At 48.2% G+C, this 18,419-nt stretch overlaps 1 protein-coding gene across 12 annotated transcripts in view; it reads right to left on the bottom strand.

Moving 5' to 3' along the window:
* DCLK2 (doublecortin like kinase 2) overlaps positions 1-18,419 on the bottom strand; it is a 179,193-nt gene continuing 160,774 nt past the window's right edge. For 7 of the 12 annotated variants that reach the window (XM_004040476.5, XM_019025905.4, XM_019025901.4 and 4 more), the window contains 6 exons: positions 18,078-18,211; positions 17,576-17,653; positions 10,556-10,652; positions 9,870-9,950; positions 8,569-8,685; positions 1-1,424 (listed from right to left, as the gene is read on the bottom strand). In XM_004040476.5, coding sequence (XP_004040524.1) covers positions 1,197-1,424; positions 8,569-8,685; positions 9,870-9,950; positions 10,556-10,652; positions 17,576-17,653; positions 18,078-18,211 — 735 coding nt within the window. In that variant the 3' untranslated portion in view covers positions 1-1,196. Of the gene's footprint in view, positions 3,970-8,568; positions 8,686-9,869; positions 9,951-10,555; positions 10,653-17,575; positions 17,654-18,077; positions 18,212-18,419 lie in introns of all 12 variants that reach the window. The other 5 variants (XM_055385515.2, XM_055385516.2, XM_019025904.4 and 2 more) reach the window with 3 other exon arrangements.

Below are 18,419 nucleotides of genomic sequence, written 5' to 3'. Positions count from 1 at the left end.
TTACTTTTTTTCAAGAGGGAAAAGTTTATTGCAGGTTGGGGACACTTGTAAAAGGCAAAATCTAACAATGAGAACGAACTATAGGGCTCACCAGTTTAGAAGATGAGCAGGTAAAACAAATACACGGATTATGTACAATTATTAAAAAGAGCAGGGTGGTGGACAAATAGGAAAAACTGCCAGCAGCCTTCCAGAAGGTTCACAGAGTATATCCAGGGAGCACCTTCCCGCCCAGTCCTGGCTGCCTCGGGCATGCCTCCTCCTGTGGTTACCTGCCCTGCTCCAGATGAAACGCAGGTGAGGAAGCAGGTACCAGGGCTCAGGAGCAGAGCTCATTCTGCTGCCCTGCAAGTCGCTGGCTTGCAGAGAAGCAGCCGCTGGGTGCCGCATGCGCCAAGCCTCTCATTAAAAAACCCAGAGGGCAAGTTCACGGGCATTTCCTAACACACGTGTGGGAAGAGCTGGGGGAAACCCATACCGCCCAGGGAAGAAGTGGCTTCTTCCATCGTCTGTGTACAAATGAATACTGAGCATTGTCTCTGGTGAGCCTGGTGCCCCAAGCTGAATGGCTGAGCCCGCTGCCCTGGGCCTCTGAGCGCTTCTCAAAGCCTGCAATCCGTGTCCAATGACCAAATCTTCCTCTCAGGCGCTCACTTCTTCTATTAGAAAGCCAGTCCTCTTAGCCCCCATATCACCTCTCACAGGACACCCACAAAAGGACAAATGCAATTCTAAGTCTTTCGTAAAAAAAAAAAAAAAAAAAGAGAGAGAGAGAGAGAAAAGAAAAGAAAGGGAGTGTTCTGAGTCTACTTAAATAAGGAAAAGGCCTTGGTTCATCCAAAGTGTTTCTATAAAAATGCATCGAATGCTGGAATAAAGTTGCACATTCTCCTGGTGAAGCTGTAAAATGTCCAACAAACTGAAAATGACAGGATGATCTGGAATGAGTCTCTCCGAACAGCTGTTGGCAGAACGGATGCAGCCTTTGATGCCTCCAGGAACCAGAAGGCAGAGCCCAGAGCACCAGGCCAGGCTCCGGCATGCCAGGCTCCGGTTCCCAGGCGGCCTGCGGAGGACCCGCGAACTCAGGCGCAGGCGGTGAAGAGAGGGAGGCCTGCAGCAGGGAGGCCGGCGAGGCCGAGCAGAGGGCTGGCTTCCTGGGCGGCAGCAGGCGGCTTCGCCTGTCTGCAGGAGGCTCAGTCTCGGTGGCGGCGCCAGGTTCCTGCCCGCTCACCACCCGTGGCAGCGGGAGGACAGTGGGGGGTGGGAGATTCCGGAGGGGTGGGGGCCGGGACTGCTTCCCCAGGCACAGGGGTCTCCTCCACTGAGGGAGGAACTGGAGAGATGGGCTCCATCCCAGGCCTGCCGCTGTCTTGACAGTGCTTGCTGCAGAAAATCTGCCCCTCCTTATCTAGAGCCGTGTTCTGAGGAGGAAACAGCAGAGACAACAACACATTACCCGGGCCCAGGCTCGGGTCCCAGCTGCCACGAGCAGAGAGCACGACAGAGCATGCACGGGCCTCAGAAACAGAAGAGGAGAAATAACGCCAAGCTTCTAACAGAAGCCTCACAGGAGAGTAATGGTTTCGGGAACCCACCGGGGGAAGGGGCTGTCCTTGGCCTCTGCTCCTACCCTGACCCAGGCTGGCAGCCCAGGACACACTGGATGTCTGTCGTCTTCTCTCGCTTTGGGCTGTGCCTGGGTTCTCACCCCTTCAGCCCAAGCCCAGACCTTAAGCTCAAAAGAATTCTGAGACAATAAGCAAACCTTACAAAGGTGCTCAGTCTTGGACAGTTTACTCTTCCAAATAAAACTCTGTCACAGATTGAAAAGTTACCCGCATGTCCTGTGAATAATTAATCCTCCTAACAACCTGAGATGCTGTGAAGCCTATAAAAGGCCCAGCAACTGGATGGAGCCACATTATTCTTTTTTCAGATCCTCCATGATCTCCTCACCTGTCTTCTCTTCACACGAAGCAAAGCTTCCTTATCCTGAAACATCCTGAAAGTTTTTAAATCTGCTCAGCTCTTCAAGGAACAGAGAAACAGCCACAAAGATGTGAGGCAGTCACCTTGCGTTCTAAGCCTGGCTGGGGAAGGGACCCTGGTCCTGCTTTCTCCTTCTCTATTTCCTGCTTGTCCAGGGAAGCCCGTCAAGCTGCCATCTCAATGGGCTTCCCAAAAGTGAAGGAGATGGCAGTTCCCAGGCACCTTTAGCTGAAAGGGACAATTGCCAGGAGGCGTTTTGTAATCTAACTACCCTGGGGAGGGAGAGGGGAAAATGCACTAGAGATTCTTTCAGTACTTTAACAACAAAAAAAAAAAGTCTGGAGAAAATAAGAATCAACAACAGGGCTTTCTAAGATGAACTTGCGTGGCGGCCTCCAGGGCACCTGGGGCCACCTATGGAATGGCTGCTTCTCCACAGGCTCTGCCAAGTTCAAGCTGAACAGTCATCCATTTCTGGCCGGGTGCAGTGGCTTACACCTGTAATCCCAGCACTTCGGGAGGCCAAGGAGGGAGGATCACTTGAGGTCAGGAGTTTGAGACCAGCCTGGGCAACACAGAGGCTCCATCTCCACAAAGAATTTAAAAATTAGCCGGGCATGGTGGCGTGCACCTGTAGTCCTAGCTACTTGGAGGCTGAGGCAGGAGGATGGCTTGAGCTCAGGAGTTTGAGGATACAGTGAGCTAGGATCACACCACCGCACTCCAGTCTGGGCAACAGAGCAAGATCCTGTCTCAATAAACAAAACTCCCCAAATCCCTACAATTTCCAAGGACAATTTCAACTACCTGGAGAAAGGGTAACTGTGGAAAACTCCACTAAAAGATGCTCCCACCTACATGGGAAGCAGAGAGCCAGCATACAGGTTTTTCCTACCACAAAATGTCTCCTGGGTACAAGAAAACAATCCCCCCGTTATTTCTCCTTTTCTCTTCCTGTCAGAAGCACAGGGGCGTGTGTGGCAGAAGGCAGGCTGGCAGTGCAGTTAGTACATACCATGACCTTGGACCTAGCCAGAGGGAAGCAATGCAGGCGGCGGGAGAGGCAGAAGGCAGGAGAGAAGCAGGGACAGAAACTAGACTTACTTTCAACAGAAGCAACACGAGTGAAACAGTTTTGTCTATCTTAAATTAAGGCAATAAACCCAAATCCTTCCCCAACTTCCCCCTGAAACAAGGCATAATCCCGCAGCGAAGAAGGCAATGCCCTTGAATCCGTCCCTTCTCAAGTCTGCACCACAGGCGCCGAGTGACGGCGGCTTCTCGGCATTCCCTTCCCACAAGATGGTCTCTCCTGGTCTCTGCAGCTGGGGCGAGCCCCCCGGGGTACATGGGAGGCCGTCCTGCATGCACCCTGCTCTGTCCTTTCTTATGCATGCTAAGGACAAGTCCAAGAAAATGGGAACTGTAATCCCACACCTCAGCCCTGCCTGAAACCAAGGCCTCACCCATTAAATTATCTTCTCTTATCCCAAAGGCTGGCTGAGATTACACTTACTGATACAAACTCATCTTTGGAAATGCAGCTGGAGAAAGAACAAAAGCCTTCACGAAGGCACCATCTTAAGCTGCTCTTTCCGAAAAGCCACTTTTCACCTAAGTGGGAAACAGCATCGGCAGGAGAACTACGGGACTCCTCCCGTGCTCTCACCAGCTGTTGGTCTGGAAAGGCAGGCAGTGTGGCAAGCTGAGAAGTTTGAAAATAAAGTTTTCCAGGGGCCTGCTTGGCTGGCTGGAAAGGATGTGAGTAGGTACAGAAGACCCACACCAGTAAGCAGCTGAGAGCCGGACGGCGGCATCAGAAACTGAGACAAGCATGCAGGCGTGAGAGGGGCTGAGGATGGGGCGCGCTGGTCGGACGCAGCGTGGTGAATACCAGGATTCTGCTTCAGGCTCTCCCACTGTCTCAGCGGGGTAAAGAAGGAAACTCTGAGGTGCCTCTCAAACTGTCAAATCAAACTGTCAAATAAAATGCAGATAACACCATCAACTTTACTTTTTTTTCACCTTTATGGACCAATTTCTAGCCCATAATTTTCTCACTGAAGTCTCAGGCCCCAGCTCTGGGGGTGAGAACACTAGCGTGACAGCAGATGGGAAGGTCCTATCTGTAAGTTATCTGATAATTCAACCTCCAGACGGTTGACACTATTTCCACTATCATTTGTATCTGCAGAAAAACAGGTTGGCCCCACAGTCTCAGTTATGAGGACATATGAGTACCAGGGAGAGTCATTTTGAGGTTATTTCTAACGTAAAAACACTTAAAACTGTTCCGAAGACAGGACCACAGTGACGTGAGGAGGATGAGGAAGACGAGGAGGATGAGGAGGACGATACAGCAGCATCGCAAGTTCCCCCACACAACCATGCCCCAGACCGGGTCCCGCGCCAGGGAGGATCAGCAGCAGGCCTTCCCCTCCCACTTTTGGGGACAGCCCAAAAGTCACAGGCTGGTGTTTTGGCCATCGAGAATGGGTGCCACCAGAGGCAAGCCTGATTGAATTTCCCTGTAGGTACTGAATGGGATCACGACATCAGCAGTTCCTCTGAGCTAACAGCCTGCAGAGTTGTGTAGGGAACATGGGGTTAGAGGGGACACCCTGCCAACATGCGCAAAATGACAACTGAACACACATAAACACACAACATTTACATCAGAGCTGCAAACAATAACGGGTTGTTTGTTCACACAAACACCCTGTCAGAGCCCAGGGGTTTGTCTTTTGAGTATTGAACTCCTCATCAGGAAATGGAAAACGGTATTTGTAAACCACACAACATAGGTTCTGTCTGAGGGGGTCTAAGCGTCATTATCTAGGATAGAGCCTGTAGAACAGCTAATCATTCCAGAATGTCAGCTGAGAGCCAGCCATAAAGAGGCCGGGCACAGGCCTATGGCCACTGATTCCTATCTGGGCCCCTGAGTCAAAAAGTGACCCCAGCAATGACTCCCTTCACAGTCTCTGAGCAAACTCTCCTAAGCCCTGGGCACAGGGCGGTTAAAGGTTCTTCATCTCAGAAGACTTAACATGGTTATTAAATTTTGATCCTAACCAATCTCTCTTCTTAAGGTTTTTTCATGACACGTTGAGTATGCCAATTTTTAATGTTTTATTTTTCTAAATTTTCCAAGAAGCTGCCTTACAACGCAGTGCACAGCAAGGCTGTGTACCACTGAGCCCATCCATCAATGTTAGCTCTCGCAAGGGAATCGCTGGAAACATTCTCATGCTGTTGGCTCAATCAAGATGGTTCTTTTCAAAGTGTCTAAGCTGTAATTCTTTGACAACTCTGACTTTCTCAGGCTTTCAGCAAAACACTGCTAAAATTCAAGGGAAACCACAACTCAAAAGGCCTTCTCACTGCTTTGGCACAGAGCGCCCCCAAAGTCCTGCAAGCCATCAAAAGACTCAGCTTGCAAACCCAGGCTCTGTCTGGAGAGGGAGAGAGGGAGAGAGGGAGAGCACACTTTCTGGCAGGGGAGCAGCTGGGGAGTTGCAAGGACACACAGAGGGTGGCCACATAAACGCAGCCGCCCCAGGGGACAGAAGTGAATGACGGCCCAGTGGGTGCTGAGAACCTGGTGGACGCTCAATCCATATAACAGAGTGCTGCATGCTCGTGGGGGGTGTGGGGTGTGTGGGGAATGTGGGGTGTGTTCGGGTATGGGGTGTGTGGGGGTGTCGGGGGTGTGTGGGGGGGTGTGGGGGTACCTGGTGTATGCTCAATGCATATAACAGAGTGCTGCACGCTCGTGGGGGCGGGGGATGTGGGGTGTGGGGTGTGTGGAGGTATGTGGGGTGTGTTCTGGTGTGGGGTGTGTGGGTGTGTACATGGGGGGTGGGGGGTGTGGGTGTGGGGTGTGGGGGTTATGTGGGGTGTGTTGGGGTGTGGGGTGTGTAGAGTAGGGGGTGTAGGGGATGTGTGGTGTGGGGGATGTGTGGTGTGGGGGGTGTGGGGGATGTGTGGTGTGGGGGATGTGGGGGATGTGTGGTGTGGAGGGTGTGGGGGATGTGTGGTGTGGGGGGTGTGGGGGATGTGTGGTGTGGGGGATGGGAGTGTGTGGGGGTATGTGGGGGTGTGGGGTGTGTGGGGGATGTGTGGTGTGGGGGATGTGGGGGATGTGTGGTGTGGGGGATGTGGGGGATGTGTGGTGTGGGGGGTGTGGGGGATGTGTGGTGTGGGGGGTGTGGGGGATGTGTGGTGTGGGGGATGGGAGTGTGTGGGGGTATGTGGGGGTGTGGGGGGTGTGAGGGATGTGTGGTGTGGGGGGTGTGGGGGATGTGTGGTGTGGGGGGTGTGGGGGATGTGTGGTGTGGGGGTGTGGGGGATGTGTGGTGTGGGGGGTGTGAGGGATGTGTGGTGTGGGGGGTGTGGGGGATGTGTGGTGTGGGGGATGGGAGTGTGTGGGGGTATGTGGGGGTGTGGGGGGTGTGAGGGATGTGTGGTGTGGGGGGTGTGGGGGATGTGTGGTGTGGGGGGTGTGGGGGATGTGTGGTGTGGGGGGTGTGAGGGATGTGTGGTGTGGGGGGTGTGGGGGATGTGTGGTGTGGGGGATGGGAGTGTGTGGGGGTATGTGGGGGTGTGGGGGATGTGGGGGATGTGTGGTGTGGGGGGTGTGGGGGATGTGTGGTGTGGGGGGTGTGGGGGATGTGTGGTGTGGGGGATGGGAGTGTGTGGGGGATGTGTGGTGTGGGGGGTGTGGGGGATGTGTGGTGTGGGGGATGTGTGGTGTGGGGGATGGGAGTGTGTGGGGGTATGTGGGGGTGTGGGGGATGTGGGGGATGTGTGGTGTGGGGGGTGTGAGGGATGTGTGGTGTGGGGGGTGTGAGGGATGTGTGGTGTGGGGGGTGTGAGGGATGTGTGGTGTGGGGGGTGTGAGGGATGTGTGGTGGGGATGTGGGGGATGTGTGGTGTGGGGGGTGTGGGAGTGTGTGGGGGTATGTGGGGGTGTGGGGGGTGTGAGGGATGTGTGGTGTGGGGGATGGGAGGGTGTGAGGGATGTGTGGTGTGGGGGATGGGAGTGTGTGGGGGTATGTGGGGGTGTGGGGGATGTGTGGTGTGGGGGGTGTGGGGGATGTGTGGTATGGGGGATGGGAGTGTGTGGGGGTATGTGGGGGTGTGGGGGATGTGGGGGATGTGTGGTGTGGGGGGTGTGGGGGATGTGTGGTGTGGGGGATGGGAGTGTGTGGGGGTATGTGGGGGTGTGGGGGGTGTGAGGGATGTGTGGTGTGGGGGATGGGAGTGTGTGGGGGTATGTGGGGGTGTGGGGGATGTGAGGGATGTGTGGTGTGGGGGGTGTGGGGGATGTGTGGTGTGGGGGATGGGAGTGTGTGGGGGTATGTGGGGGTGTGGGGGGTGTGGGGGATGTTGGGGATGTGGGGATGTGGGTTATGTGTGTGGCTTCCTTATAGCTTCTATCTAGACCCTGCGTCTTCCTAGGTAAGGCTCTCAGACAACCATGTACCATGAGAATATGCCACTGTTTCCCTTCTAGTTGGGTAGGAAACAAGGAGGACCTTCCCAGAGGATGACAGGCCTGTCCCAAGTACGAATGACGGAGCTGTGGAGGTGGCCCACCCTTAGCTGTCAGGACTCAGTGTGGTCACGGGGGGCCCAGATGTGAAACTCAGATGCCCATCACCTCGGCAGGTCTGATTCGAAAGCCGCTGCAGCCAACTCCAGCTCTGGGAAAGGCCACTCCACCCCTGTTCCCTGCTCCTGGGAGTGCGTGGGGAGAACCAAGGTCCCTGCCTGGGTGGCTGGCTGGCTTCTACCTGCTCACGGTGAGCTGGCCTTGTGGCCCAGGGTTGCATTGGCTCAGGCCTGGACAGCTGCTGCGGGTGTGCTGCCCTCACCTCTGGTTCAATGTTTTTTCCTTTTGATTCATTTACTCTCATGTCACTTTTCATTTTAATTTGTTGTGTTTATGTATTTAGGAAAGTTGCCTTAAGAAACATTTTGGAAGAAGAAAAGGCTGAAAAAAATAAGGCCATCATTGTCACTGACATCTCATAAAATGTTACCAACCCTGAAAAATGAATATATATTTTTTTCCTTGGTTATGTACCTTTAAAAGCCCCAAACTGTGTTTTATAAAACACTGATTTTTTAAAACTGAAATATGTTTAGCTTTGGCTGTTTCTTATCCCAAGTCTCAAAGAATAATTCACATCTCTAATAATCTATTTCTGAGGCCTTGGGGTAGGCAGAGAGTTAATTCCTAACACAACACACCCCTCCAGGGCTTGGGAGTCTCTCTAGATGAGAAGGCAGAGACAAGAGAGGAAGCAGCTGCCCAGAGGGCCCGGCCAGGAGCTCCTTGACGCCTGGACCCCTCACACCAGGCCTGCTGGTCCCTACACAAGCCCCTCCACACAGTGCCCAAAGCCTGGGAGTTGCCAAACGAGTGCCCTCCACATGCCAAGCCAATCTTCATATGAAATAGGACTACGGAAGGCACCAACTTCCATGTGAGGGCAGCTCCCGGCTACCTAATTCAAAAACTTCAAGGCCGGCTCCGCAGTCAGGCCAGACCTGCCGCCTTCCACTCACCATGATGACGGAGACCCCGGTGGTAGTGCTGTTCTGTTTGGGAAGCGCATTATTAAAGTGCTGTTTTAGTTTACCTGTCACCTCAGCTTGCATGTTATTCTCCTGGGAGGCATCATCCTACAGGAAAGAAAACAATCAAATACAATGCTTTTTCCATCCTCCCGTTTGAGTTGTCTTTTCCTTAAGAGTCCCCCTCCCCGCCTCAACCACCCTCCTGACCTCTTCCTAAATGGGCCCCTCTTAGCCACAGAATTAGGGAAACAATGATCTTTCAAAAATAACTATTGTTATTCAGTAGGCCCATGCCCTCAGAAAGACCTCACACCATTCCCTCTGCCCCTCAGGACTAGAGTAGGCCCAGGAGAGGGCACAGGTCTCCCGGGACACAAAGCAGGACACACTTTAGGCTACTGAGACCCTCACCCAAGGCACACGATTTAGTATGATCCCTCCCATGGAAGCATCAAAGATCACTGTTTTTCACGTTAATCAAGAATTCATTTAGCTGTTAGTCTTTATTGCTTATAATAAAAAAAAAAATGTGGTATCTTAGCTACTTGGTCCAAGAACCACGTCATTTAGCCCAAGAGAGCAGCAAGCAGGGTCCAGAGAAACTGCACCTGGATGGCGGGTGGGTGGGGCAGTGGAGGTACACAGGGAGCTTCCCAACCCGAGTCAACAAAGCTCTGGGCTAATTAAACTAACTTCACTCTCCTGGAGCCTCCCAGAAATGAGGGAAATGGGAGAAATGTAATTCCCACAGTCCCCATTTATTGGATCATGTTTCCCTCCCAGAGACCACCTAAGCCTCTGGGAGGGAACTCTAGTCAATATCATGTGTCTCCACTCAGCTCTGAAGCGATCCTGTGTCAGCCTCCCCATCAACAGCAAGAGGTCTCCTGAGAGCACGTTCCCTGAAGGCACAAAGGTCAGAGTCTGAAACAGGCTCATCTCCAGGGCAAACCCTGGAAACTCTCAAACCCCGAACCGCAGAAGACGAGAGCTAAAAGCCTCCTGAAGGAGCACTGTGGCCAACTCCATTTTGCAGATAAGGAAACTGGGGCCAAGAAAGGGACAGTGACTTGCCCAGGTGACTCGTGGGGCAGGGTCTAAGACTGGGACCCTAGTGCCAACTGCTTTCTTGGGGAGCCATCTTTATGCTACTTGCTCAATGGGACAGACAGACATCTACCATGGAGCTTGGATGCATAACTTTTGCAAGTGCAAACATCACAGTGAGGAACCATGCTGTTGGCCACAGAGCACAGTGAGGCCCATTCCCTGGGAATGTGGGTACTTACTGACACCCAGGGGTGACTCAGGATTTGTCCCGCGGTACACCGAGCTTCAACATTTACCTGAAGCATTTGACTGATTAATTCCTACAAATAAACAAACAAGTCAGACCACAGAGGAGGAGAAAGGAGGTAATTCCAGCCTAAATACAGAAATCTGAGTTTGTGGCAAGCACTTCAGAGAAGAGCCAGCACAGCTGCTAACTGATTCAAACCTAAACGTGATTACACCTACTCTCCTAATGCCTTATAAGCAGTGCAAAAGAAAAGACAGTCTCTCCTGAGTCCATGTGAAACTAAGATGTTTTCACCTAAGAGTTCTGGTCACTGTTATTATTCCACAGTCTAAAACTGCAGTATTTTTCCTTTTGGCAATTCAGTGTGTTTCACAAGTTCATCCCTGTATCCTGATGGGTGCCCAATACATATTTCTTGAGTAAATGAAATAATGGATGTTGAGAACTTAGAGGAGCACAAGAGGATGGAGGGAAACTGGAAAGATGGCCAGTCCAGCTTTAAGAATTTGGCCAAGAACTTCAGAGACCATACCATGGGATGAACTTAAAAGAAGAACCACACATTAAAAGCCAAGGAGCTTTCTGGAATGCAATACCTAGCGCAACTACAGCCCTGTGCAACGGGTGAGGACCCCACAACGTAATACAACCCACAGAAACAGGCCTGGAGGGTACCTTGGCAGAGTCCGTGATGTTATCCCAGTAGGGGGCCGGAAACTCCAGCTTCCCAGCCAAGATCTGGTCGAAGAGATCTTCCTGGAGATTGTTCTCACTAAGCCAGTGACAAAGAAATGGAAGAAAAGTCAAAGTCACCGTAGAATTTTTCAACAAAATGTCCACGGGAAGAGTGGGGAAAGGAGTCCAGTCTCTGGCTTTGACTTGGGCATTCCGTATCTCAATTATGTATCTCAATTCCATTTGTAATGACAGAACTTCTCCTTTTAGACAATGAGCCAAAGAACATTTCCATAGGCCGAGGAATTAAAGAGACAGAGACAATGACTCAAACATTTGCTTAATGAATGCAGAGTTTTGGTTTGGGAAGATGGAAAAGTTCTGGAAAGGGACGGTGGTGATTCTTGCACACAATGTGAACGCATTTAGTGGTACTGAACGGTACGCTTAAAAATGGTGAGAATGATCAATTTTCTTATGTATATTTACCACACACACACACTCAAGAAAATATTTGAATCCACAAATAATGGAAATCCTCATTTTGGGGGGGAAAAAAATCAGCATCTGCCCTCAAGCTGTCATGGCAACAAGAAAGGAAAGGCAGAAAATCTAAGTCCGATCTCCTTTCCCTTCTTCTTTGCACTTTAACAGCCAAAGATCAGTGGAACAGCCAACATATGAAAAAGTCATAAGGAGTTCAGGATCTGGATAAACATTCATGAAATAATTAGTTCATTCTTGGAAACTGACTTTCATTTAAGCTCAGTCTGAGAGGAAGGGCCAACCCAAGATGCCAAGCAGAATGGCACAGGCTGAGGCAAACCCATGTCAGCAGCTCACAGGGGCATCCCTCCAACCTGCACCTGACTGACCTACCCTCGGAGGTGCACTTACACAGTTAGTGCCTGATGAATACAGGCTGACCTGACTTCTCATGAATGATGTCATGGAAATGTGGAAACACCACTGGGGAAGACGTCCCCAGCCTCCCATATAACCTCACTTCCACAGCCCCCTCACTTGGTGGGTTCATCGATGGCTAGAGTGAGGAACAGCATCACTGGTTTTCCAGGCCATTACAAGGCCCCATGAGAAAGCTCAGAATGGGCTGTTGGAGTCAACTTCAAAATCCAGGAGTGCAAGTTAAGTATTACCCGGCGACTGTGCAAACTTTTCTTGGAATTTCTTCACCCAGCCTTTAGGGTTTTGCTACCAACCCTCTCAAAGGGGAAGAAGGGCAAGTGTGGTGTCCTGAGAAACAGATCATTCAGGACAGTGTCTAGCAATAAATTCTAGGGCTGTTGTGATGACATGGCTCCCTCATTCCTCTCCTATTAAAAAGAGTAGAGTTGGCTGGGTGTGATGGCTCATGCCTGTAATCCCAACACTCTGGGAGGCCAAGGTGGGTGGATTACCTGAGGTCAGGAGTTCGAGACCAGCCTGACCAACATGGTGAAATCCTGTCTCTACTAAAAATACAAAAAAATCAGCCAGGCATGGTGGTGCGCACCTGTAATCCCAGCTACTCAGGAGGCTGGGGCAGGAGAATCCCTTGAACCTGGGAGGCGGAGGTTGCAGTGAGCTGAGATCTCACCACTGCATTCCAGCCTGGGCAACAGAGCAAGACTCTGTCTCAAAAAAAAAAAAAAAAGAGTAGAGTTTGTGAGCTTTGTAAATATTCATGACATTTAAGAGCAAGCCCAGGTCTTTGCTATTGTGAATAGTGCTGCAATAAACATACGTGTGCATGTGTTTTTATAGAAGCATGATTTATAATCCTTTGGGTATATACCCAGTAATGGGATGGCTGGGTCAAATGGTATTTCTACTTCTGGATCCTTGAGGAATTGCCACACTGTCTTCCACAATGGTTGAAGTAGTTTACAGTCCCACCAACAGTGTAAAAGTGTTCCTATTTCAAATGTCCATCAATGATAGACTGGATTAAGAAAATGTGGCACATATACACCATGGAATACTATGCAGTCATAAAAAGGATGAGTTCGTGTCCTTTGTAGGGACATGGATGAAGCTGGAAACCATCATTCTCAGCAAACTATCGCAAGGACAAAAAACCAAACACCGCACGTTCTCACTCATAGGTGGGAACTGAACAATGAGAACACTTGGACACAGGAAGGGGAACATCACACACCAGGGCCTGTCATGGGGTAGGAGAAGGGGGAGGGATAGCATTAGGAGATATACCTAATGTAAATGACGAGTTAATGGGTGCAGCACACCAACATGACGCATGTATACATATATAACTAACCTGCACGTTGGGCACATGTACCCTGGAACTTAAATAAAATAAAAACAACAAAAAAAGCAAGCCCAGCTGAATGGACACCCACTGGTCCACAGAGTTTGGTGAAGAGGCACACTGAGGAGCGAAAGTCAGGACAGATAACTGGGCCAGGCAAGAGAAAGAGATTCCCACTACTGTCCCAAAGAGTGATTTCCTGTGAATGTACACGCGTTTCTTAGTGTCAAAATGTTTTCTTTCCTTTTCACTGTTATTTCCCTGCTGAGTGAACTCAGCTTACTGCTCCTTCAAAGTGAGTACAGAATACATCTAAGATTATTAGATTTAGTGGAAAACTTCAGAAAACCAGAGGGCTCCAACATATGATGTTAGAAAAAGATATTTAAAATGAGCTATTTCCACAATCATTCTTTTTAGTCATCCTTACCTATTATTCCACTCACCTCTCCCTTATTTTTTCTGGAATCTCAAATATCTTATATTTTGTTAATGTATATAGCTTTTATTTTGTTAATAAATAGCTAAAAAGCTGGAAGTGTGTGCACAGCAGTCATTTATAGCAGCTGGTTCTTGGCAAAATACCCTGAGTCAACAAACAAAACCATAGGGTGTCTCAGCAATGAGAATGCGACCCTGAAGTATCCACTGTGAGTTGCAAGAACTTTGACAGTTGGGGCCTGCCCCGCACTAGAAAAATAGAAAGCTAATTTATCTTTCTTAGCAGTCATGTAAGAAAAGCTGCTCTGATTAAATCCACACTGGATCCGGTATCGCATTGATACTCCACAATCTGGCTGAGATCCTTCATGGCATTTTTAAATTCTAAAACAATATAGCCTTTGGACCAAGGTGCCGTAAGTCTAAAAATGTCCGTTAAGAAAAACTTGAAAAACAACAAAAGAGTTTGTGCACACGCTCTCTTTTCAATGACAAAGCATTATAATTCAGAAAAGGTAAACCTGACAATGTTGTAAGCTATTTCCCAAATGATGTTCAAACATTCCACTTGGAGCATTTCGTGTGTGTTTTAAGAGAAACAAAAATTTCAGTATAGTCGCACAAATAATACTTTTTGTCAGTGACCCTAAGAGCAGACTTGCTTAGACAACAACTAAAATTTTGGGTGCCTCTGAAAAACCAATCTACTTCTCGGTAATGATGAATCTGATGTTGAAAAAGACTAGAGGGAAATGGCTCAGGCACAGTGGCTCACACCTATAATCTCAACACTTTGAGAGGCTGGAGTGGGAGGACTGCCTGAGGCTAGGAGTTCAAGACCAGCCTGGGCAACACTGCAAGACCCCATCTCAACGAAAAACTTCAACAACTAGTGCAATATAGTGGTGCACACATGTGGTCTCAGCTACTCAGGAGGCTGAGGGAGGAGGATTGCTTGAGCCAGGAGTTGGAGACTGCAGTGAGCTATGATTGCACCACTACACTCCAGCCTGGTCAACAGAGACTCTGTCTCTTAAAAAATAAATTAAAAAGATTAAAAAATAAAATTTACAGACTGGGCAACAAAGTGAGACCCTATCTCTACCAAAAAAAAAAAAAAAGCTGGGCATGGTGGTGTGTGCTTGTAGTCCCAGCTACTTGGGAGGCTGAGGTGGGAGGATTCCTTGAGCCTGGAGTGGGCTGTGATCACACCAGCCTGGGTGACAGAGCAAGATCCTGCCTATAAAAAAGAAAAAAAAAAAGACTAGAAAGAGAACACATGTCAAACTACAACTAAAACCTGAAAAGCCTGAAGGAAGAAAGAATGAAAGATGCTACCGTCAGAGAAGCTAAAACTGTAAATTCCAAGTAACCATTGTAGTTTAAATGCTTTGGGTTAAAGTTGTCTTTTGTATAAAACAAAGAGACTATTTTGAAATATGTGAAGGACTTTTAAGTACAAATGTAGACAATCTACTTTATACCAAACTTATTTACCATAATTTAAAGTACCATGTCCGTAATTAATGACATACATTTCTGTATTATAGTAGGTTATAAAATCTACCCAGAATGTTGCTATATGCCATGAAGAAACTTCGGTAACACATGTTTAACATTACAGATTCTCTTTCATCACAATATGATATAAAAGAGGGAAAGCGCTGTCTTAATTTTTAAAAGCTACCTGGAGGTCTATGACCTGCTTCTGAAGGCAGCATATAAGGGCAGCAGCTTTCAGAATGTAGCTTTATTGCTTTTGATTAGCTAAACTTATCTCTAGACCCCACAAAAAAGCTGCTCCCCATTCAGTATCAATCCATGATAAATGCATCCTCTTCAATTTGAGTCTCACTTTTTTTAAAAAGTAAAAAGCAGTGAAAGAAAAAACTCTCAGGCTGCACCAGCAACTGCAAACACTAGAGGGAGTTGTGAGCACACAGTCCTCTCAAACTCATCACCCAAGACCCTTTCCCAGCTGATCCCAGCTTGGGTTAGCCAGGGAAGGGAACTCCACTGTAACTGGCCCAGGATCACCTGTCATCAAGATGCATTCCCCTTCTCCACTTGACCCCTTCTCCCAAAACATGACATCACTGAGACCAGCCAAGGCCCGGTGTGACTTTAAAAATGGCCACAAATTATTCCCTTCCCACTATATACTTAGCTCATTTTCTCCCACATTTACTCTCGGGTTAGCTGTTTGACTTGATTTGCTTAACGGCACATCAAGTGTGAGGTGAGCAGAGGCTGAGGAAGTGCTCGGGGAGTAGAACTTGCCCTGTCTCTGGCTGCTTTGGGGAATCTTGCATCCACTCTCATGGAAGCCCAGGACAGCCCCTGCATGATGAAAGCACAGGGCCAAGTCATCTCTCTTGTCCCAGTGGACACTGAGCCACCTACCAGGTGTGCAAGTGGGGTCATCCTAGACCATCAAGCCCCCGCTGAGCCAGCCAGCTCAGAAGATTCACTCAACTGATCCATGCAATTGTTTCACACTCCTAACTTCAGGGGTAGTGTGTTACTCAGCAAAAGCTAACTGAAATGTACAGTAATTCTACAGTCTGTGTAACCCACCTAGTTAATGACTTTGGTGGAAGACCACGATGTTGACGGCCAGATGGAAATATCTTTCCACCTACAAAAACTCCACTAATACCACAAAGGTCTCACTCAAATGCTACATCTTTCATGAATGCTACATCCTTGTGATTTCCAGCCCTGAACTAAGCACTCCCTCATGCTCTGCTTATTCTCTCTGATCAATAGTCTTGTGAGGTGTGTCTTTATCTATAGCATAAGGCTTTCAAAAGTAGAGACTAACATCTGTCAGTCTTATGTTTACTGCAATGCCAATTAGAAAACTGTTCAACGCAATGGGAAAACTGAGAATTTTAAAAAGATAATCCTTTCAACTTTTCTGTATGTTTGAAAGTTTTCATAATAAAATGTTAGACGGAAAAGAAGATAAAACCATTTTTAACATAGTGACCCAGTACAACACTATAAACACCATGCCATAGGCTAAATGTTCATGTCTCCCCAAAATTAACATGCTGCAACCTAATGCCCAATGTGACGGTAGTAGGAGACGGGACCTTTGGGCAGCCATGCTATTGTTAAGGGTGGAGCTCTCATGAATAAGATTAGGGCCCTTACAAAAGACCCCAGAGATTCCCTTGCCCTTTCCACTGTATGTGGTTAGAGTAAGGAGATGGCTGTCTATGAACCAGGAAGTGAGCCCTCAACAGTCACCAAATCTGCAGTACCTTGATCTTGGAATTCTCAACCTCCAGAACCGGAAGGATGAATTTTCTGGTGTTTATAAGCCACACTGTATATGATATTTTGTTATGGTAGTCAAATAAACTAAGGGAAACCACAACCTCAGGTTTTGTTCACCACTTTATTCCTAGCACTTAAAATCATGGCTGGCACACAGTAGCTACTCATTAGACAGTTACAAAATGAACAAAGGGAAGAGATTAAAGTGAAAAGAGGTCAAAAAAACTCAGAAGAAAACAGAACATGCATGGTTAGATGAACTTCTGCTCCAGAGTAATTCATTTGCTCCACAGGGAGAGATGAAACTCATCAAAAGAGCTGTGGCTGAAGCCCCTCACTCATTCCCTGCACAAAGATTGCCAGGCCAATGAGTGTGCTCCCGTGCGCTGCTCAAATACTCTGACCATTGTCAGTGGCCATCTCTGCTCCCACCATGTGAAGCAAATGGTTACCAAGACTCAGTCAGTCTGTGTATTCCCAGGCCTATTTATACCACAAGTGTTTGTAATTCTATTCTTAATTAAATGTCACATGAACCAATAAAATGAATTTTAAGAAGAAAGAGATCCTGTTTCTATGAGAACAAACTTGAATGCTTGGAAAGAGGATATAAAAACTGCCGCCTAATTGAGTGAGAGAGACCACTATGAAGAACTGGAAGATGACATACCTGGAAGGATTCGGACTGCTTCACAAGGCTCTTTAAGTCTTGCTGTCATTTGAAAAGATGGAGAAATTGGACATGGCAGACACTGTATTATGGATTTATTTTTATGAAAGAATGAACACTGGAAACTCAGAGGACCAACCAAACACAAAGCAAAGGCCTTCACCTCACACCCAAAGTATGCTAATGAGAATATACATTAATAGGCTGTAAATTAAAAAGTGAAAGGTGTTTTATGTAATTTTTAACTGGCATTTTTAATGACCAAACAGTCCCGACTTCCAGGAGCAAAGTATCTGCTTCTGGACCCAAGGGAGAACATTTGCAATTCAAATACGTCACCCAAAAGGCCGCCTACCTTCGGAATGGTGGGAATCCACAGAGAAGTATGTATGTGATCACACCAGCTGCCCAAATGTCCACCTTCAGGCCATAGCTAGGAAAACAAAGTGGGCGAGGGGGAGAGAACTGATGACTCCCAAGAACCTTCCATGGTACTGGAGTATTGCCTTTATTTGTTAGGAAAAGGATTATTTTAGTGTTATTCATTTCATTTCACATAGAGATGAATGAATCACACTTTAGAAAAAGGCATCTGTTTCTGCCAACCTAACCACAGTCTTGGTGACTACTGCCATATTCTCAAGAGTGGCCTTAGGACACAAGTCCAGGCCAGGGCTCTGGCCAAGTAAGCATAAAATCTGCTTCCTGAGGTCAAAATCACGGTGCAGGCAACAGACTCTCACTTCTTTCCATTCTCCACCTTCACAGGAGGCACTGTACACACAAGCAGCAATAGCAACAAAACAGACCTTTCTCATCAAAGTTAAAGTACTAACCAGGGCCACCAGAAGTCTTACCCAGTTTCAGCAATGATTTCTGGAGCCACATAAGTGGGTGTGCCACAGACTGTGTATAAAGGGCCTTCTACCACAGTCGCAAGCCCAAAGTCTCCCAGTTTCAAAGACTTGGTTCCATCAGGATATTCACACACCTGAAACAGAAATCAGCCAACAATCAGAAGATTTTTTTTTTCCTCAACAATTGTGAGAGGGCTCTTGGAATTAGGCAGAAAGGACACAAATACATTTACTATTAAACTAGAATGAAATCTCTCCTTGTGATTCTTTTTTTGAAGACAGGGTCTCGCTTTGTTGCCCAGGCTGGAGTGCGGTGGTGTGACCACAGCTCACTGCAGCCTC

The sequence above is a fragment of the Gorilla gorilla genome, chromosome 3 (assembly GCF_029281585.2).
Source record: "Gorilla gorilla gorilla isolate KB3781 chromosome 3, NHGRI_mGorGor1-v2.1_pri, whole genome shotgun sequence".
In the NCBI taxonomy this organism is placed as follows: domain Eukaryota; kingdom Metazoa; phylum Chordata; class Mammalia; order Primates; family Hominidae; genus Gorilla; species Gorilla gorilla.
The sequence above is the reverse complement of the archived record's forward strand: the minus strand, read 5'-3'. Positions and strand labels throughout refer to the sequence as shown.